At 43.2% G+C, this 22,898-nt stretch overlaps 1 protein-coding gene across 6 annotated transcripts in view; it reads right to left on the bottom strand.

Moving 5' to 3' along the window:
• GALM (galactose mutarotase) overlaps window positions 1-22,898 on the bottom strand; it is a 77,090-nt gene that overhangs the window by 48,267 nt on the left and 5,925 nt on the right. For 4 of the 6 annotated variants that reach the window (XM_049696465.1, XM_049696464.1, XM_033419251.2 and 1 more), the window contains 2 exons: window positions 10,505-10,750; window positions 3,382-3,536 (listed from right to left, as the gene is read on the bottom strand). In XM_049696465.1, coding sequence (XP_049552422.1) covers window positions 3,382-3,536; window positions 10,505-10,694 — 345 coding nt within the window. In that variant the 5' untranslated portion in view covers window positions 10,695-10,750. Of the gene's footprint in view, window positions 1-3,381; window positions 3,537-10,504; window positions 10,905-22,898 lie in introns of those variants that run through there. The other 2 variants (XM_004265038.3, XM_033419249.2) reach the window with 2 other exon arrangements.

Consider the following 22,898-nt stretch of genomic DNA (forward strand, 5'->3'; position numbering starts at 1 on the left):
AAGCTAAATGCCACATTTCAATATTTAAAGACAACTTGGAATCTGAAAAATAAAACAAACTAGTGAATATAACAAAACAGAAGCAGACTCACAGACACAGAGAACAAAGTAGTGGTTACCAATGGGGTTACCATAGGGGTAGGGGATTAAAGGTACAAACTACTATGTATAAAATAAATAAGCTACAAGGATATATTGTACAGCGTGGGGAATATAACCAATATTTTATAATAAATTTAAATGGAATGTAATCTTTAAAAATTGTGAATCACTATGTTGTACACCTGAAATGTCTATGTAATCTTATATGCCTTATCGAGTGCCCATTATGAGCCTAGGCTCTTTGCTAGAAACTTCACAGACACTATCTGTCGCAGGGCTGACGTAAAGCAGGTGCCATTATCCTCATTTAAAGCTGAGAGGATGGAGGCTCAGAAAGGATAAACTGCTTGTCCCAGGCCACACTGCCAATAAGACAGTGGATTTGAATCAAGTTGTCTGATCCTGAGCCTGCTTCCTTATTCTACACCATCAGAGGACAAGGTAGCCAGAGACCCCCCAGTCCCTTTGGGGAGCTCTGGGGTCACTAGGAAAGGGGCCCTTTGCAGACATGAGACCTCCATTTGTTGGGTGCTCACCAGCCAGTCACTGACCTGGTGCTTTACATAAACCATTTTATAAGGTAAGGATTTAGTTGAACCAACCGAAATTACCATCTTTATAGGTCAAAACAGTTGAGCACTGGCAATTTCACCTGGCTCCAACTAATATTATTACCCCCATTTTATAGATGAGCAAATTGAGTTCAGGGGAGCTAACTTGCCCACTTCCACCTCCCACATTCCAGGGGATGGAGTAGAACCCTGTCATAATTCATGCAATTGTTTAAAGGGAGAAATATCTTGTTTAAAGTCATACGTGTAATTAGTGACAGAGCTAGGATTCAAACTTAGCTTGACGGTCTACACTATTCCACATCTTACTTTCAGTCAATGTTTTGTTCCAATCTTCGTTTCCAATAGCAGAGTTGAGGCCAAACACTGTCATTGCAAATACAGTTGGAAGATAATAACTTCTGTGGGTCACAGGAATGGCCCACGAGCCCAGGCTCTGCCCACCCACTCCTGGCATGGCCTGGATCTCTCTCACTGACACTGCATTCACCAGGAAGAGGAGCCCAGTGGGAACGGAGGTCTCTGCCTTCGCCTACAGTGAAAGCAGCTGGTATTTGAAACAAATTCGCTGACTTTAGTAAAAAATTAATTTTACACCCTAATTATCTCCCGGAAATGTTGCCTGGTATATGTGTGATTAAATAAAGAAAAAGGAATCCCCCAAACGGAAAATTTTAGGAATAAAATATTTGAAATAAAATCGTCTTAACTTGCTACCTAGTTTTTTTCCTTTAGAGAAAGGACACAATGGAAAGATTTTTGTGTAAAGCAATATTATCAGATAAAGTGGAAAGTATAATTCCTATTCACGGGAGGATTTCCCTGACCCTATGGTTTCCAAATTTCCTGAAAATTTCCGCATTTGCATCTCTAGGCCTACTTACACCATTTCTAATCCTGTCAGGTTATTCAAATTTCATCTTTAAAAAAATGTGTTGGTATAAGTAGAAAAACACATACCTGCAAACCAACAATTATTCAGTAATTGTTGAAACCAAATGCAACTTAAAACAAAGTCCATATGATACTGCTCATGTTGCTACATGAAAATCTAGTGGTCTAAAACTTTCAGTGGCTCCAAGATTACATTCCAAGTCTTTCCCCACCCCTCTGTGGGCTGTTGCACAGCCACTCTCCAATATCCACTTATTAAATGACATACTATCTTTTCTTCAAGAACAGTTCAAATCCAACCTCCCCACTTGCCATTAATTTGTCCATACCCAGTTCCTGTAGCACACCCCTGGCATCTGTGTTATGGGGCTTGTTGCCTGCAACAGTTATGTAAGAATCCCTCACTATACTGGAGTCTCAGGAATCCCCATCCCCCTGGTTCACAGAAGGGGCTCAGCTGACACACTGCATAGAAGGACATGAATACTATCCTTCTGCGTTTGTTCATACAGGGCATGCTCCATTACACAACACCACAGAAAATTCCATGTGGAACAGGAACCATGTGAGCAGGAACAAGCTAGAACAAGGTGCTGAGGCTCCTCCGAAGATCCCTGGCCAAACAGAGCTGGGCCTAACTTCCTCTGGCTGGGGTTTGCCCATGCACCTGGCATATTCCAGAGACCCTCTGCCTTAATATTGCCAGGACAGAGGATACCCTCTGCCTTCACGTCTCCCTGGCGTGAGGAGTTCCATCATGGAGGAAAGGGGAAGTGATGGGGCAGTCCGGCTCTAAACCACAGACAGGAAGCTGGTAGGACAGGGGAAACAGAGAGTGACCAACTTCCTTCAACAGCATGGGTGGCAGTAAGAGGTAGAAAAGAAAACACTGTGATTCTTAACTGCCATACATGTTCCTGTCTTCTCTAGCTTTTTTCTAGGAAGTAACCTCGGTGGTATAATTTAAAGGAACGCTAACTACCAAAATTACCTCTCTGAAATTAGACTAGTAACAGAATCACTGGGGTTCACCTGCAGGCTACCACGCAGCTAGGAAACAGGAGGGCAGGCATTCCTACCTCAGGGAGAAGCTGTTTGATCAATTTGTTTTCCTAACCTGGTTTTCCAGGGATTCACTTAGGGGATGGGAGTTTTAACGTGGAAAGGGGGAACCGGGGAGAATCGAGGTCAGTTTGAGGCGTGAGGCACTTCATTGGAAGGGCAGCCTGGATGCAGCGCCACAATGCATAGGGAGGGGGCTCACAGACAGATACATGGGGTGTGTTGGGTTGCGGGCATCCACAGCAGCCGTGGCGGACACCAGCAGCGGTAGTATAGGAATGAGGGCTTTGGGTCAGGCAGCCCAACTTAGGAGCTGTGTGGCCTTTCAGGGCCTCAGATTTCTCATTTGGTGACAGTACAGGGTTCTAGTAAGGGTGGGAGATGATATATGCAAATGCCGTGTGCAAGAAGTGATGGGTATTATTTTTAATCCACTTTTCTGTTGTGCCTAAGGTCAACCAACTCTGATGCCAAAACTGTGAGAAAGGTGCTCCCTGTCTTTCCTAAGGGCTGTCATCCTTTCACTCAGGGCTCTCCTGCCTATTAGAGTCAGATGAGCTAGTGAAGGGTGGCTCCTGGAACACAGCAGGCACATCTGCTCCCCCAAACCATGGGAGCAGCCTCTTTCCTGTATCACCTTACCATGCATTTGCTCTAGGGCCTAGGATTGTGCCTGGCAAACAGAAGGTATGCTTGAAGGTACTCAGTGAAGTGTGCCAGGTGAGGACTCTGTCCGATGCCCCCAACTCACCTTATCAAACCCTCTGACTCCCCCATGCAGGCTGTTGGGCCCATTGTTAATGGCCAGCTGATACTCCTTCCCGTCCAACGTGAATGTTCCTTTGGCAATTCGGTTGGCCACCCTGCCAACCACTGCTCCAAAGTAGGGCTGCTTTTGGAGGTATCCTGCAAGGGTATGGGATGACAGAGTTTTTTAATAACTTTAAACCAAAGACAAGGCTCACACCGCTGCCCACCACTTCCTTCTGAGGGCAGCTGCAACTTGGGCATATCTGCGTCCACAGGGAAGCAAGGAAAAATGGTGTTCTTTACACATGACCTTTTCCCTTTCCAAAAGCAATTCATGTTCTTTCCAAACATTTTAAAAGAGCTTTCTAGGGCTTCCCTGGTGGCGCAGTGGTTGAGAGTCCGCCTGCCAATGCAGGGGTCACGGGTTTGTGCCCCGGTCCGGGAAGATCCCACATGCCGCGGAGCGGCTGGGCCCGTGAGCCATGGCCACTGAGCCTGTGCATCTGGAGCCTGTGCTCCGCAACGGGAGAGGCCACAACAGTGAGAGGCCCGAGTACCGCAAAAACAAACAAACAAACAAAAGAGCTTTCTAAAGCACAAAGAAGAAACTTAAATCATCCTGATCTCAACACTAGAGAGGACTGTTAGTATTCTTATGTATATCTATGTATGTATACCTTTCCATCTTTTAGTATATGTGTGCATATGCTTTTCTTCTTATAAAACTGAGGTCTCCATATATATGCTGCTCTGTAATTTGCTTCTAGGCCAATTTTCTTAACTAAAAATTATATTTTTGTGTAGTCTTGAAAAGAAACTATCTTATGCTTCTTTTTCTTTTTTAAAAATCATACAATTAGTACATGAAAATTTCCTTTAATGAGCATTAAATACCCAAGTATATAGAGTAGCCTTGCTGGAGGAAACACAGGACACCTGTTAAATCTGAATTTCAGATAAACAGTGAATAACTTTTTAGTGTAAGTATGTCCATATTATTAGAATACATGGGACATTCACATAAAACATATTTATTGTTTATCTGAAACTCAAATTTAGGTGGGTGTCCTACATTTTTATTTGTTAAATCTGGCAAGCTTAATAAAGAGTAAAACATGAAAACCATCCTTCATTTCTCAACTCCTCTCCTTCCCACTGATAATCACTGCTAACAGTCTGGGATATACACTTCCAATTGCTTGTTTTTGTTTTTTAAATTAACTACATATAAGCACAAACAAATACACGAACACACACATATTCTACATAAAGAGACAAACTACACATATTGTTTTGCAACTTTTCATTTATCAAATGTCTTAAGATCATTCCATGTGACTCCATATCCCTCTACCATATCCCTTTTGATGGCTATATAGCATGCTGATGAGCATAAACTGTTGTTGGGCTTTTCTGGGGGGCGGGGGGCGGGGCGGGGACATAAAGAGTAGTGTAGCCAGTGTCCTTGTATGTACAACAGTATGGGTGGGCATATTACAGTAACTTCCTTGTCTTTAAGCTCCTCTATGCTATAATCTTTTAGTTTAGATCATCATGGCAGGATTAAGGTTTGGAGGTAGTTCATTTTTTTGTATTATTGCTACGATTACTTTCTGCTCTATTTTTCACTCAGTTGTCCTTGGAACTCCATCCCCCCTTCATGTGGTACTCTGTATCCATCACACCTACTGTGGGTCAGAAGAGTATGTGATTCAAGTGCATGAACTCTTTTTACCATGGCTGGAGGGGCTCTCAGGATATGGGCCCTGAACCTACTGGGCCAGTTATAGGTCACACGTTCCCATTACTCAACTGGTTGGGCATAAGTGAAACATTAATCACTCTCTTCCAGGTCTTCCCTGGTTCACTTCCTTGCCAATCTGCAGGTCCTCAGGGTCCTGCCCATAGACTCTCACAAGAGCTAACGGTTACTGACCGCTTCCTAAGTCTCAGCCACTTTCTAAGTGCTCTACATTTAAATCATTTCATCCTCAGAATACTGCTATAAAGTAGGCAGTATCATTACTCTCATTTTACAGGCATGGAAATTGACGACAGAAGGTTAAGTAACTTGGCCCAAAACACACAGCTAGTTAGTGGCAGAATCAGGGTTTAAACCCAGGCAGTCTGGCTCCTGAGTACATGTTCTTAAGCATCACATTATTTGGAGAGCACAAGGCTTTCTGGTTAATTGACCTTACCACCATCTCTCAGCACAGGCAAGGCTGAGTCTCCACCAGCTTCCACCTCTCTCCCCACCTTCTTCTCTGAAGCTGTAGCTTTAAAACCCCTTACACTGAATAACAAAAAGGAGTCTCCAGAACTTCCCTGGTGGTCCAGTGGTTAGGACTCCACTCTTTTCCTGCTGAGGGCGTGTTCCATTCCTGGTCAAGGAACTAAGATCCCACAAGCCGCGCAGCACGGCCAAAAAAAAAAAAAACTAACTAATAATAATAATAGGTCTCAATGTTGTTTTCATTTGCATTTCCCTGATGACATATAATTTCATTTGCTAATCAGGAGCTCAAAAATGTGAAGAAAAGCAGAATTTTTGTTCAAAAATTGTTTGGCTCTATCTCTTTTTGACTCCTACATTGATCCATTCAACAAGCGTACGCCAAGCCCCTACTCTCTGCCAGCCCCATGCTTGGCATCAGAGAAAAGGACGAATTCAACAGCAAGGCTGCTGCCTCATGGGCTTGCAAGAATTCCCTAGGAAGGAACCACTTTCTGGCAACAATTAATAAGCCAGTGGAGGTAAGAAGCCCTTGGTTTAGATGAAGAGTTTTTAAGGATTAAACCACAAGGACAGCAGAAACCACTGCTCTCAACTGTCTCTGAGAAACTCTTCAGAACACATGGATTTTATACTATTTTCACATGTTACTAAGCTTTTAAATCAAGTCAGAATTACAAAACGTGATAGTCCCCAAATTCTGATTAGGACTAAAAAGCTTGTTTTTGAAATGCAGAAAATACTGTTTTCCATGAAAAAGGGCAAAGTTTCTAGGTCGACAGGAATGCTGATTCAGTCGTCAGTTGCTGATGTAGGATAAAGGGTAGACAAAAAGTTTGTCCCTTTTTCTGGGCAAGGGACTGGCCAGAATATATTAATAAATGCTTAACCATGGGGTATGGCCCTGTCCACTCCTCAAACATCCCAAGGATCCCAGCTATGACACCCACCTCAGACAGCCCAAACTTTAGCACGAGTGCCCCAAATCTCAAATAAAATCACTCAGGAGTCTCAGTCAAAAACTCCACACCTGAGAGACTTTCTTTCGGCTTTCTAAGGAAAATAAACACTAGTTTAATTGACAAGCACTTTTAGCATCCCAAATATTTTATATATTTTTAGATGGCTGCTGGTTGTCCCAGAGGAATCTCCATGCCATTTTGTGCACAGTTAACAAAGTGAAATAAAAAAGTTCAAGGAGTAAGAGGGAAGATATTTGGGGGCAAAGGAAGGAGAGGAGATTAAAATGATTAATTGTTCACTATAGTCAGACATGATCACAGCCAATAGCATTTTAATCCATTTGGTTCAAGTGAGGAAACAGATCTAGAGAGGTTAAATAACTTGCCCAAGGTCTCATAGCTTTAAGGAACAAAGCAGAGATTTTAAACTAGGAATCCTCAAAGCTCCTACAAGGACATTCTTGGGCATCTGTAATATTAAACTGCAACCTCTAAACTGGTCTCTTTTCCTCCCACCCCCTCTTATAAACGCAGGTGTTCTAAGAGCACTAAGTTTATTTTTTTCTAAGCTTTCCATAATGGCTCTCATGGCAGTAATAGCTGGGTGTTGGTGGCAACTGGGCGGAAGATGACGGGGGAAGAATAGCATTGATTGCATGGGTAGGTTATTTACACCTCTGGCTTATAAGCAAATATCCTCATCACGGGTTTTGAAAGAAGTCATAATGACTGCAGGTGGGACCTGCAGATGAAAAACATTAAAAAATATTTTTAATACAAAAAATGGCAGAAAAAATACTTCACAGGAGGCATTACTGATTTTTCTAGCCTATAACTCAAGATCATATGATTTACCTCTTTAGAATTCTACAGAAGAAAGATCTCATTTTCCGAGGGAGAATTTGAACTATTCTGACCTCCAGTCATGGCCATCAGCCAAGTAGTTTATAAAATCTATCTGGGAAATTAGAGGTAGTTCACATCTAACCTGGCAATTACAAAAGGACCATGTCTCATGGAATTATCCATGCTTAGCTCTTCACCTTGGCTCAAAACATTTTTGGAACATGGTAATGTGAAGCTAACCCTTTACTCACTCTGTCACATCTTATTGCTTTAAATTATTTGCCTCAGTTTGTTTATATAATACTTACATACTCAGACGTTCTAAAATGTACAGCGAAAATCTAGCCTCCTTCCTGTCTCTGTACCCCAGCTACCCAGAGTCCCTTCTTAAAGACATCCTCTGTCGCCAATTTCTTAACATGGGTTTTAATACACTAGAATTGATCAAAATAGTAGCAGACCGCCATTTCACACTATTCTGATTGAGGCAGTTATGCTTCCTGTAATGACATATATGAAGTTCAACCTCGAAGATGGCTAAACATATCAGAAAGCCTCACTTGACATTCTAAATGCTTCTTTATCTTTTGAAAATAGCTTGCTCTCCTTTTTAAATAAGTAATTAAATTATCTAAATTATAGCATAGGATTGAAAATGTCTATCTTGATCTAGCACCTAGAATATTTTACTTTTTTTTTTTTTCTTTTGGCCACGCTACTACGCGGCTTGCCGGATCTTAGTTCCACGACCAGGGATGGAACCTGTGCTCCCTGCAGTGGAAGCTTGGAGTCCTAACCACTGGACCACCAGGGAATTCCCAGCACCTAGAATACTTTAGATGCTTTGATTCGACCTGGCATTTTGTGGTGCCTGTGACACAGCCTGATAAGAGAATGCTATTTAACTTTCTCAAGAGATGTTAATAACATGGGGAACAATAGTCAATACAAGCTAGACCATTGTAATCTGAGGGGGGGTCTATTTTTTTTCTCCCTTTTAAGAACATTTGGGGATAATACTTTCTTCCATCTAGACTCCCACAAGATTCATAGACTCACAGAGACGACTGCATTATTGCCCTCACAAAATAGGCACTTCTATGCCTGCTAAGAAACTGGTGCTTCCCAGGTGCCACATCATCATGGCACACGTTTCATATGAATTCCACAAAGATGCCTTGTGCTTTAAGGTCCATGTGACTCTTATATGAGAACTAAAATTAGTAAGAAGTGAGTGTGTGTATGAGTGGGAGGAGGGGAGGGGGAGGGTAGTTACCTCCCGAATGGTGAGAAAGAAGAGATGGAAATGGGGTGATTAAAGCAGATGCTCACTGCTTATCAACTCCAGTGCTTTACTGGCTCTGAAATTCTAGGTCATCTGTCCAATTCTCCTTGGACTCCACTGGGCAATTTTGCACCAGTCAAGTTATCTCTTTGTGATTCTGGTTCAGCCTAGCAAATGGTTATGCTACTAACAGAGAGAGGTGACTCAGCAAAAGTGATTCTAAAGAATCCTCTTTTGTCACTTGTCAACTCTCTTGCTTTCTGACTCTGAAGACAGAAGATAGGAACACCACCCCCAGAAGTAGAAGGGGGCGTGGAGAGCAAGGGTAAGAGGAGCTGATTTCCCCCAGCCCCTGCACCTTCCTACCAGTGAGTCTCCTATAATAGACTCGCTGAAATCACCGAAGAAATTCTGCTGAAGGTTACCTACCTCCTTCTCCGAGCCAAGCTGTGGAGGCTCCAAAGGAGCTAAAGACAACCAACCAGAGGGCAAGGAATAGGATCCTCAGAAATATTTTTATAATACATTTCGCTAAGGAAATGAGCCAGTTTTATCCTCCTAAGGGAAAACCAATACTCTCAGGTTTCTTGATCTCCAACAATGAGCTATGTTACATATCTAAAGAACCAAACAGACAGAAAAACAGACACCTAAAGGAAAACCTCAAGCCTCCTCTTAACAGATTTCTCCCGTTGTGGAGCACAGGCTCCGGACGCGCAGGCTCAGCGGCCATGGCTCATGGGCCCAGCCGCTCCGCGGCATGTGGGATCTTCCCGGACCGGGGCACGAACTCGTGTCCCCTGCATCGGCAGTTGGACTCTCAACCACTGCGCCACCAGGGAAGCCCCTCTTAACAGATTTTGTCCATGCCCCTACCACTGAGCAGAGAGAATTAGTTCTCAAGCAGTTGCCCTCTGCTAACTTTATTTCAACCTCATTTTCTGTCTAGCTACTCGGGTGTGCCAAGAGATAGCAAGCACTATGTACATTTTCTTTTGCCCCAATCAAACTGCACTGGGAGTTATTTATTTACGCAAATATTTGGCTAAGGTCTATCTCCACATCTACGCTGCAAGCTGCATGATGATGGGGACCTGTCTCATTGAATGAGACAGTTGGATCAACAGTGTTTGAATGCAGGAATTAATACATGTTCTTAATTGTCTACGGATTCCCACAGAACAAAGTCCACCCTAGCTATAAGGAGACTCGTTTCTCGACAGTAAGTTGGTCTTCCTCATTCTTTCAGCACATAGTTATTGATCAGCCAGGGGGTGATCACAGACCAAAGCGGATAAGCTTCTGCACCCACTAAGCTTACCTTATGGAGCATTTCTGAAACAACCAGACCTCAAAGAGAATCTGATCAAGGAGAAAGGAAGTAGAAGACGCACGTCTTTGATCATTTTCCTTCTTCAGAAAGGGCAGGAGGAAGAGCAGGGGGCAACACCCGCTCTGGCCTGCACTTTCCCCTCCCCCCCTTACAAAGATCCGGCAGCTCAAAGATCGCTCCAGTGTTGCTGGAGTTTATCTTACCCTCAACTGACTTTTTAAATAAGAGAAAGCCTGAATGTATAACCAGAGGCCCAGTCCTACGTCAGTTTCTATTCATTTTGTCTTTTTCCAAACACTGGATGGCAACACAGTGAGTTAGCCGGATCCAAGTACTCCTGATGGTCACAAGCTCCGTACTTCCCCTGCATCCCTGCATCCCTGCATCCCGGGCAGGCTGTGTGGGGCAGTGTGCCAGGTGGAACTGGGGCCCGTTCGCAGCCCGGGGCGGAATTCAACCCACCTTCCAACTCAGCAAAGCCGAGCACCAAGTCTGAGGCTCTGCCCTGCCTGTCTTTAACCTCCAGGGCCGTGATGGTGCAGCCCCAGGAGATGATGTCTACTTTCAGCTGGTCTGACTGCAGCTGGAACTTCTCCACCGTCCCTGCCCCCAAGGGCAGGTCTCCAAAAACGGCTCTGGTCACCGAAACCATGGGGAAAGCCAGGGGTGTGCAGCTTCTCCAGGACCTTCGAACTCCCGCCGCCAAACCTGGAACGGCAGAAATTTACTGGAGAAGGGGCGGGACACGGCTCAGACTCCTCCCTTTTCTTGCCTGGATTTAGGGAGTGACCGCTCCTGCAAAAAATATCCTCTGGGAGCTTTCTAAATCATTCCTTTGCCTGAGGGTGGCACGCAGGCAAAGTTTCCAGCCAGGCTGGCAATTTCCAGCTAGTTCCTTTCCTTTACTAACGCTGACTGCATTGCATGTTGGGAATGGTAGTCTTTGGAAGGTGAAATTGCATGTTGGGGCCTGTAGTCTTTCTAAACCCAAATCCTGAATCTGCAGGGTTCTGTTGCCTTCTCTGACACGAGGTTCTCAATATGCAATGATCTGCTCATTAATGGTGGCTACCTTTCAGATAAAACGCTGATTAATGAAGAGATCAGAATTAGGAATAGTGAGGGAAGGAAAAGTTGGGGGAAATTTTGGTTTTTAAGTTAACTCTTTGATCCAGACTGGAAAGAAGTATGGCGGTAATTTAAAGAAGGGGTAAATAATTGCAGGTTTCTCTGCACACTGACTGAAGATGCATTCTGTTTGTCCCGCACAAACAACTCTAAACATGTTTCTGCTGGAGCCACTGCCAACACCCTGGACAGGGTCATGTGTAGGCGATTAGGGCCTAGTTTATATGGAGGCAATCTCTGACTTTCTTTTCTTCGGGGAACCGGGAAAGGACCTTGGGTATATACCCCTTCTTGTTCCTGAAATCCAAAGTTCCTTTAAGAAGGGATTAAGGATAAATATTTATTAATGTCATATACTGTACTTTTATTATCTGCTTTCCATAAGCAGAAAAAGGCTTTAAGTGGGACTTCCCTGGCAGTCCAGTGGCTAAGACTCTGCGCTTCCAATGCAGGGGATGTGGGTTTGATCCCTGGTCAGGGAACTAAGATCCTGCATGCTGTGGGGCGTGGCCAACAACAACAACAACAAAAGGCTTTAAGTATGCACTGCTAGAAGGGAAAAGACACAGAGGTCATAAATAATAGTTATGCTTTGATGTGCCTCAGAATTATCTACAGAGATTTTTTAAAATGCATATCCCCAGGCCCATACCTGGAATTATGGATTCTGTGAGTCTAGGGTGAAACTCAGGAATCTGCTTTTTTCACAGGTTCCTCAGGTTATTCTTATGCAGTTTATCTGCGACCAGACTTTGAGCAATATTGCTCCAGCTTTTGATGGCTAATCTCAGATTTTTTTTCCCTCTGATGGCAGAAGACTAAGATAGAGCTACCAAAAGCCTTAATAGGATTGTCAGATAAAATACAGGGGCCTGGGTTATTTCTTTGCTAAATCTGTCCAGATAGTACTGGGCCTAGGAAGGGGGAGGATTCTGGAAGCCTGACGACATGTTTTACTTGACCATCTGTATACTCAACTCAACTTTGCTTGACACTGCTTTTGATTTGATTCCTAGATACTTCAGAGGGGATCCAACTAGACTGTGGTGAACGCCAAAATGCGTCTATGACTAGGAAATTAGGAGAATTGGCATCCCATTCCTGGAATCAGATGCTAATAAAACATAACAGTCTCTCAGCCCTGTCTGTGTAGTTTGAAGGAATACTTAACATTCTTGCCACAAAGCCTCAATTCTCATTCATGAATCAGGGGAATTCTGATAGCAAAGGAAAAAGAGAGCTTGCAGCAAGCTTCAGTGAAGCATAACATATAATAACAAAAAGACCCAAACAAGTCAAATTATAGACTGCACTGCACTCATACAATAACGGGTAGGCACTCCTGGTGCTGCTTCATCAGAAATTCTCATAAACTCTGCCACCCTCATCAGCCCACTTAACATTTATGTGTATGCTGATTCATACACAAGCCCTTTCTGCAATGCTGTATTAGCAAGGATGTCTTAGAATCTCTTCTGTGAGCAGGAAGACCGAATTTTCTTTTCTCGGCCACCAGTTCTCAATGTTCTGCCAAGCTCATGTTGTCACAGAAATAAATAGATGCATCTGGATGGCCAAAGCCAAGTGTCACCAGTGGGTGTCTTGTAGCTTGGCTTGTTGGAAAATGAAACATACCATGATGTCTCTCTAAGAGCTACACTTCTTGATTTCATTTTCCTTTAGCTTTGAAGGGTTTAACATATTGTCCCCAATAGGACTACTTTGTGCTAAGTCAGGTGTCAGGCACAAATCTTGATTTTTCTTACCAAAATATCTTATGTTCTTAATCTCACAGTGCTAATTTAAAGGAATATCTGTGCACTTAAAAAGGAGAAGAAGGGGCTTCCCTGGTGGCGCAGTGGTTGAGAGTCCGCCTGCCGATGCTGGGGACGTGGGTTCGTGCCCCGGTCCGGGAGGATCCCACATGCCGCATAGCGGCTGGGCCTGTGAGCCATGGCCGCTGAGCCTGCGCGTCCGGAGCCTGTGCTCCGCGACGGGAGAGGCCACAACAGTGAGAGGCCCACGTACCGCAAAAAAAAAAAAAGGAGAGGAAGAAGGAGGAGGAGAAGAAGCTGAAATCTAAGGAAATATTCTCCATCCCAAACGTTGGATTGGGTTAAAAGCAAGGTAGTAATCTTGAGAATGATGAGAATGAAGCATTGTCAAATTTAGGGGGTATTTACTTTTATGTGGGGGATAGGGGCTGAGGGTAAGGTTATGAGGCAAAGGGAGTGGGAACTGTGACATTTAAGTCAAAGAGGAGTTACTTAAAGTGGATACCTTTTCTTTCAACCAGAGAGTGAGGTATCAGGGTGGACAGGTCAAGAATAAGGTCTGTTTTTCTTCTCAGCTGGAGGTTAGTCCCCAAAGCTGAATGCTAGGAGACTCAGGAATGAGGAATCAAGGCCCTTGCTCCCTGGGCCCCACCTCCTCTTTCTACACAGAAACTGCAGGTGGGCTGTTCCTAGGACCCATTAGACCCTAAGCCCATAAAGATGTCTCCAAAACCTTAAGCTATTGACAGCCTGCTATGCAGAGCAAACTCTCTGAGATGTAATAATAGTAAACTCTCTGAGCTATAATAATAAAACCAACTCACAATACCTCACAGTTTGTCAAAAAAGAGACCTAGAATAGATTCTCTTCAGTCAGGTTGATACATTACCATCCTCCTGTTTCCTTTCTCTTTGCTCAGAACTCCAGTGATGTTTACTGTCAGTTCTCTTTATCAGGTGCTCGGTATGCACTGTCTTAGATCATCCCTGATCTTTCCATGAATACATTTTGTTGTTGTTATTGTTTATTCAACTATTGGCTCCCTGACTCAGTTTTTTTACATATATGTTTTATAACCCAAACAACACTATATTTGGTTTCAGATGAAAACTACTTGTATCTGGAAGCCAGGCAGACTTGGGAGAATGCAATCAAGTTCATGAGAGGTAGGATTCTTCACAGTTCAATTCATCTCCATTTCATCAACAGTTTTGAAGGAGCTGCTGGGGAAGGTATTATGGGGACAGGTGAGAAGTTGCTGAGGAAGATAGATAAGTTTTGCTGTATGACATGTTCATTTATCAAATAGTCAATAAGTATATGCCAGGCACTGTGCTAAGTGCTGGTTGTACACTGGTAGGTAAAACATGATCTTTGCCTTCAAGATGTTTACAGTCTAAAGTGATATAATGTTCATCTCTATCCTCCATAAAAACTTCAGTAAAATCTTCAAAATTCAATTCATAGTCAATGCTAGATGAAACAAAGTACTGGGACTGGCCTCAAGATAGCTATAATTTCAGGCTTGCCCGAAGATGATCAGCCATATTGGGAATATTTTAGAATTCCCTAGCACCAAGAACAGTGACAGGCAATTTTAGATGCTCAATAAATAATTATTCAACAAATACATCATACATTTATATATACAATTTTCTAGTGGAGAATTGGTTCTGGTGCCAGAAAACCCAGGTTCATGAGGCAACAGAACTTACTGTCTGGGCAATTTGTTCAACCACTTTGGACCTCAGTTTCCTCATCTATGAAATGGCAATAATATCACATGTTTGACCCATCCAATTGTTAATTGATCACTAGTAAATATTAAGTACTAAAAATTTACTGAGCACCGTGATAAGCACCCCTATGAGTCAGACACTATTACCTTATACAGAAATTGAGACTCAGAGAGATTAAGTAACTTGTTCAAAATCACATGGGTCAGGAAACCAAGATTTGACCCCGGGCTCCTTGACTACAGAGATAGGAGCATTTAACCACTTCCTTGTATGCTGCCTAGAATTGTGGTCAACTGAGAACATGGATTCCAAAGCACTAACTGAATACTAAAACATCACACTAATGTAAAATATTCATCTTCTAATTTTATGGTAATTGCAAGTTTTAAAAAATCAGTTTCTGGAATTAGGTCACATTGGGTTCAAGAGGGCATTGTATTCACTTACTATAGGTAAAGAAGGACCCAAGGAGAAGAACTAGTCCTTGGCACCCAAAGACTCTGGAAACTAGGCACTCGTCACCTCTGGACCTATTATATATTCATTTTTTATTTGTTATTATGTCTCCTGCCAAGAAAATGAAGCTCCAAGAGAGCTGGAAATTTCACTGCTGCATCCCAGTACCTAGAACAGATTAGTAGATGACTAAAAAAATATTTGTTTAGTGAATGTTTGGGTGCTAGAAAGGATGTGAAGCATCTCTTTTACAAAGCTGGTGAAAGTCTCAAGTGATAAAACTCTGGAGGACAGCTTGTCAATATCTAGTAAAGTCAAAGTACATATAACTCAGCAATGGTCCATAACCAAGCAATTATATTCCTTGGAATATACCGTAGATGATCTTTTGCATATAGGCATAAGAATATTTATGGCAGGGTTTCCCTGGTGGCGCAGTGGTTGAGAGTCCGCCTGCCGATGCAGGGGACACGGGTTCGTGCCCCGGTCTGGGAAGATCCCACATGCCGCGGAGCAGCTAGGCCCGTGAACCATGGCTGCTGAGCCTGTGTGTCCAGAGCCTGTGCTCCACAACAGGAGAGGCCACAACAGTGAGAGGCTGGCGTACCGCAAAAACAACAACAACAATATTTATGGCAGTAGTATGCATAAGAATGAAAATTTGGTTAAAAAAAAAAAGAATAAAAATTTGGAAACAACCTAAGGTCCATCAATTGAAAAGTGAGTAAAAATATTGTGGTAGGGGACTTCCCTGGTGGTCCAGTGGTTAAGAATAGGTCTTGCAATGCAGGGGACGCTGGTTCGATCCCTGGTCAGGGAACTATGATCCCACATGCCCCAGGGCAGCTAAGCCCTCACTCGCCGCAACTACTGAGCCCACGTGCTCTGGAGCCTGCAAGCCACAACTAGAGAGAAGCCCGCGCACCACAACTGAGAGCCCGCACGCTGCAACAAAAGACCCGAGCTGCAACTAAGACCTGACACAGCCAAAATAAATAAATAAATAAATAAATATTTTAAAAAATATATTGTGGTAGATCTATGTAATGGAATATAACATAACAGGAAAACGAATGCACTAGGGCTCCACAGGACCTCAAGCATGAATTTCATATTTATGATGTTAAGGGAGAAATAAATCACTGGCAGAAGGGTGCAGATATATCATTTATATCAAATACAAAAATTTGTAAAACAAACTAGATCTCCCAGAATTTGAGCCATTAGTCCAGGGTCATTTAGCTTGGTAAGTTGTACAGCTAGGATCTGAACCCAGAGCACTTTCCATTATATCAAAATGCTTCTGGTAAACACTGAAAGGCAGATATGGATTAGACCTTCACAGAGCTCTGGCAACCTTATTGATTGATCTTTTCTTAGCTTGAGTCAGTTGTGGTGCCAAGCGACTGGCCTGGAGGGTGAGGTATTTTCTTCTCCTCATTCTTTGATATGAATAATAGATGTTTAAGCAAAATTACGTAAAGCAGCTTTAGAACAAGTCCCTCATCCATTACCTCTGGCTTGACTGTAGCACCTATTTATATGAATTCTGGAGCCACAGCTAGCCTGAGCACATTCTTTGCTTTTATACAGACTAGACAGCCACTTCTAGGTAGCTTTTGTGACAGCAATACCTTCAAGAGTCAAAACTCTTTTATTTCTCAAGGTATAAACCACCTCAAGCCTGGCTTAGGCAAAAAAGGGAATTTATTGGCTAAAGATGGCGAAAAGTCTAGAGATGTTCAGGCATGTTCAGGTATGGCTGGATCTGGGTTAAAACTATGTCAGTAGGACTTGGTATTTCTCTTCCTCTTGGTTCTGTTTCCACGGCATTGGCCCTATTTCCAGGACTGCTTTTTCTATATATGATTTCTAGCATCCCCAGGCTTATATTATCCTATGATAGCAATCTTAAAATAAATCAAACTTCACATTCCCAATAATATCAATAAAAGTCCCAGTACTGAATCTCACTCGGTCATGTGCTCTTCTGAACCAATTACCTGCTGCTTGGTAGGGTGAAGTCAGGCTGACCCAACAAAATGGACTAGGAAGGTCCGGGGGTGGGAGGGGGAAGGTAATTCCCCAAGGAAAAATCTGAATGCTATTCCCAAAGAGAAAATGGATGCTGATCAGGCAAAAACAATGTGTGTCCACCAGAAAGAGTAATGTCATTAGAGCGTTAGAAGTTGGAAATAAAAAATAACTACACAGGGAAGAATGTAAATTGATACAGCCCTTATGGAAAACCGTATGGAGGTTCCTTAAAAAACTAAAAGTAGAACTACCATATGACCCAGCAATCCCACTACTGGGCATATACCCAGAGAAAACCATAATTCAAAAAAAAGGATATGCACTCCAGTGTTCATAGCAGCATTATTTACAATAGCCAGGACATGGAAGCAACCTAAATGCCCATTGACAGAGGAATGGATAAAGAAGATGTGGTACATATATACAATGGAATATTACTCAGCCATAAAAAGGAATGTAATTGGGTCATTTGCAGAGACGTGGATGGACTTGGAGAGTGTCATAGAGAGTGAAGTAAGTCAGAAAGAGAAAAGCAAATATTGTATAATAATGCACATATGTGGAATCTAGAAAAATGGTATAGATGATCTTAGTTGCAAAGCAGAAATAGAGACGCAGACGTAGAGAACAAATGTATGGATACCAAGGGGGAGAGGGGTGGGGTGGGAGGAATTGGGAGACTGGGACTGACACATATACATTATTGATACTATGTATAAAATGGACAACTGATGGGAACATGCTGTATAGCACAGGGAACTCACCTAGTGCACTGCAGTAACCTAAACGGGAGGGAAGTCCAAAAGGGAGGGGATATCTGTTATGTGTATGGCTGATTCATTTTGCTGTGCAGTGGAAGCTAACACAACATTGTAAAGCAACCATACTTCAATAAAAATTAATTTAAAAAGATAACTACAGGGCTTCCCTGGTGGCGCAGTGGTTGAGAGTCCGCCTGCCGATGCAGGGGACACGGGTTTGTGCCCAGGTCCGGGAAGATCCCACATGCCGCGGAGCGGCTGGGCCCGTGAGCCATGGCCGTTGAGCCTGCGTGTCCAGAGCCTGTGCTCCGCAATGGGAGAGGCCACAACAGTGAGAGGCCCGCATACCGCAAAAAAAAAAAAAAAAAAAACTACACAGGGAATTCTTGTAGAGAGTTCAAGCATTTAGAATATTTTGACACATCAGAATACCTGTGTCTCATGAAGAGCTTTCAACATTTTGTCAGTGCTTTCAGTAGCAGGTGTTGCCACATCCCCACATCTATTCTTGTTTTACTTTTGCCTTGGTCTCTTGACTAATGTGGTACTGACGCAAACTTGCTCGAAACTTTCTCAACATTTTTCAATTACCCTTCGGTTTTTCAAAGGACAAGAGCCACCAACATTCTCGAAAGAATGTTAGCTTAGATCCAGTCTAGTCTGAAGCACATTAATCTTTGCCTTGTCTGAAGACAAGGTGGATCAAGGAATTGCTCTCCAAGTTTATCTGAACTCCATCCCTCATAATATGGAAACATATCAAAAATCATGGGTGAATATAATTCTTGGCATAAAATAGCATTCAAAAAACATTTTAAGGGACTTCCCTGGTGGTCCAGTGGTTAAGACTCCACGCTTCCACTGCAGGAGGCACAGGCCCAATCCCTGATGGGGAATTAAGATACCGCGCTGCGGTGCGGACAAAAAAAAAAAATTTTTTTTAAGATATCTTATTCAAATAAATGTGGAGCATTCGCTCTCATGATCTTGCCTGCCTGATTCAGTAAGCTTTGATTCAGTCCGTTCCATATCTGCTAACCATGGGAGCCAGTCATAGTGTGATCTTAATCCCTTAATTCCTATATGCTATGTCACTTGTTCAAGAGGTCCCAACACTTTTATAATTTCCTGCTTTTGAATGGATCACATTTGGCTCAGCTTGAATGATAAATTTCTGACAAGATGTAATAAGCAGTTTTTTTTGCCAAATCAGAACTTCAAAAAATTACTCTTTGATTCGTTAGAATTATATTTGGCTGTCTGTAACAGACATCCAAAATAATAGTGGCTTAAAAGAGATACAAGGTGATTTCTTTCCTAAAAACAGTCCAGTGGTAGGTATGTGAAGTTCTGGGGGTTTACTTTACTTGCAAGCTAATAAATTGCTGTTTCACGGATGCTGGCTGAAGATACAACATTCCTAGGTCTGAGACAAAAAATTTTATTACTGCATCCAAGCATCATGGGCATCATGTTGGTGCTGGTTCCTCATGCCTTTCAAAACCCACGGAGGGGTACTTCCCTGGCGGTCCAGTGGTTAAGACTCCATGCTCCCAGTGCAGGGGGCATGGGTTCAATCCCTGGTCGGGGAACTAAGATCCCGCATGCTGTGTGGTGCGGCCAAAAAAAAAACCATGGAGGCAGCATGGAGGGACAAAGATGGACACTCTACATATAGCGGGTTTGCATTTCAACTGAAATCTACCACTTTTACAGTGGCTGGTAAGCAAGCCTGCTCTTTGTCTGGAAGAAGACGTTACATTATCTCTTGAGCCTGTTGATTGCAAACTCAACTCTGAGAAATGATTGGCTAAAAGCAGTCAAGGTCTTGCATTGCTGGCATACCCAAAAGGGATGTTCAGGGATGCTCAGGCTCACCACTGCTTGTTTCAACAGGTGGTCCGAGGTTGGGATGGCAGCTCTGCTCAATATGGTCATCTGGGACCTAGGCTCCCTCTAACTTGTTGCTTCATCATCTGTAGGGTGTGGCCTAAAGTCCACTTGGCCAAGGAGATATGCTACCATGTCCACAATTAGAGGAACAGGGTGGAGGAGAGGAGACAGGGAGAGGAACTGTTGGAGAAAGGGCAGCCCCCCTCCCTTTAAGAACACATCCTGAAAGTTCTATACTTCACTTCCCTTCATCTCCCATTGGCCACAGTGTATTCACATAACCATATCAAAGTTCAGGGTATGTTGGGAAATGTATAATCTTTATTCTAGGTATTCTATTAATGTAGTATAAAGGAGAAGACATTGGAGAATAAGTGGCACTCTGCCACATTCTTTACTAAAAGTTGGTGGTATTTAAGTAAATACTTTCCAGGGACCTTAGAGGGTTGCTAATCACCACTTTGTTCCTCCCATTCTTTGTACATAATGAGAATCTGACCCTGTGGCTTGGGTGGGTACTGGTCGCAGCCAGATATCTATGAGTACACACTCGGGATGGGACTACAGGTATCAGATACTCTACAGGCACTGCCCAAAGTGAGAACACAGAGGAATCATATGACTTCCAAGGATCTGGAAAATGACAGAGATTTTACTCCAGATGATGGTGTGTTTGTGAGTATGGTGCTAGAGACTCCAAGGATCAAAGCTGCAAGGTCTGGAAGAGCTCTACTTGGAGAAGTTTATTATGCCCAGAAGGTGGGTGGTGCAGCTTGGGAACCATTTTCAAGAGCCCAAGCCACACAGGATTTCCCCCCAACCCTCACATAAGTGGATCCTGTAAAAGACGTGGAGAACTCCAAGTCAGTCAGCCCAGGACAAGGGCTATTTCTGTCATGGAAGAGGAGACAGAACCACAGTTGGAGGGAGGGATTTCCAAGAGTCAGTGTTGACCCAGTATAGTTACAGTAAGGAATTTCCCAAGGCCAGCTGACTGGGAGTTGCTTGGGGCACTGTCCTAAGTAGTACCCAGCTGAGGTCCCTGGGATGACCTTGTAGCTGGCAGGTGTTCTCTACTAGTTAGTGGTGGCTCTGGCCTTCTAGTCTTGGGGAAGCTTCTCCTTCATGGAAGACTTGAGCCTCTGCTCAAAGTAGAAGCATTTGGCCAGTTCATTCTACTTGGACTTCAGCACATTGCCTCAGTCACCTCCCTTGATTTTGTACCATCTCTTACCAAATTGACTGTGTCTCTCTCCCTGCAGGTGGGTAAGACAATTATTGACCAGGTTAACTTTGTCCTGAAGAGGGTTCTGGCAGAAGAAATCCTTGTCAAAAATTATCATGTATTAAAAAAAAAAAAAAAAGACTAAGAATGAGGCCCTTGGAATGGTCTCAGGTACATCAGCAGATATACCAAGATGTGCGGCATTGACTGATGAAACCATGTGGCTTCTCTAGGAAGAGAGAGAGAGCAGAGAAGGCAAGGAAGTGAGGGGATAGCATTTTAACAGCAAACGCTGGGGGCACAGGAGGCCTATCAGATGTGAGGCCAGGATGGGAAGGCTTATCAGAAAAGACTTTACCTGGACTCCTGGGGCACATTCCAGTGGAAATTGCTATGTGAGTTTATGGCAGCAACTTTGGGGCACTGGTAAATAGCCAAGAGGAACAGAGGCAGAGAATCTAGCTAGAGGGAAGGGGCCTGGCAAACACTAATGGCCAGGCTCAAAAGGTTACGGGGCAGCTCAGGCAGGGTCCAGCCAGAGTCAAGGCAGTCAGCTAGTCCATAGATGATTCCAGTAAATGAGCTCGTACCCTACTGTAAAGCGGGCCTTTTGCTCCTTGGTTTGTTGGAGACTGTCTTCTGGGCGTGCTGTGGATTACAGTCAGCAAGTCAGAAGCCTATAGGCAAATTCTGCCCTCCTTTTGGGTAGGCTTGAACAGGGAAAATTTTAGCCCTACTTCTATTCCTCTTCAAAAGGTCAACACTGAATTTAGGTCAGAGAATTGCAGCGGAATTGGCTGTTTCTTCTGGGCTCAACCACATTCTATAAAGGAGTGTGGTTATACAAGGGCCAGGTGAAGTCAAGAGGAGACAGAATGTGACAGGCCCCTGTGTAGTGTTTTTTTTCTGACACCACTTCTGATACGAAATGTGTGCTGTTTTACCACATACCAACCAATTCTATGACACTAATTGAGTGCCCAACAATTCAATTCAATTCTGACACTATCTACCTAGAATTAGGGTAAGGTCCCATGAGTTAAGGGGCTCACTCCCACATGACTGCCCCTACTTCAGACCAGCTGCAAATGGGGTACGCAGGCTACCCACTCTTCTGCCTGGCTAACTACAGATTTGGGAGTTCCCACAAGCTCCCCTCAGGTGTTTTTTTTTTTTTATTTTATTTTTATTTTTTTATACAGCAGGTTCTTATTAGTTATCTATCTTATACATATTAGTGTATACATGTCAATCCCAATCTCCCAATTCATCCCACCACCACCCCCCTGCCACTTTTCCCCCTTGGTGTCCATTCCCTCAGGTTTGATAATATTCTAGAATGACTCATAAAACTCAGGAAAAACACTTTACTTACATCTACCAGTTCCTTATAAAGGATATAACTCAGGAACAACCAAATGGAAGAGATGTGTCAGAGAAGAAAAAAAATTTCCCTTACCCTTCTAGGTTCTTCTGGTTGGTCTAAGAATTAAATTGACATGAGAAAGATTAACAGGAGAAAATCAAACACTAATTTAATAACATGTATACATGGGAGAGGCCAAGGAAAACTGAGTAACTCACCAAAATGGCCAGAACCCTCACCTTAAACACCATCTTCAGTTAGAGACAAAAGAGGATGTTGGGGGTAGTGGTTTGGGACTCTAAAGGGGAGGAAGGCAATTAACATGAGGTGGAAAAGCAAATGTTTGTTGGTAAACAAATGTTTGCTGGGCCATGCAGAGACAGTGGGACACAGAGAGGGATTTTAACAAACAGACTTTGCTAGGTTCCTCTCTGCCAGTCATACTTAGTTCATACTATAGTTATCTATGGTGATA

The sequence above is a fragment of the Orcinus orca genome, chromosome 13, assembly GCF_937001465.1.
Source record: "Orcinus orca chromosome 13, mOrcOrc1.1, whole genome shotgun sequence".
Classification (NCBI taxonomy): Eukaryota; Metazoa; Chordata; class Mammalia; order Artiodactyla; family Delphinidae; genus Orcinus; species Orcinus orca.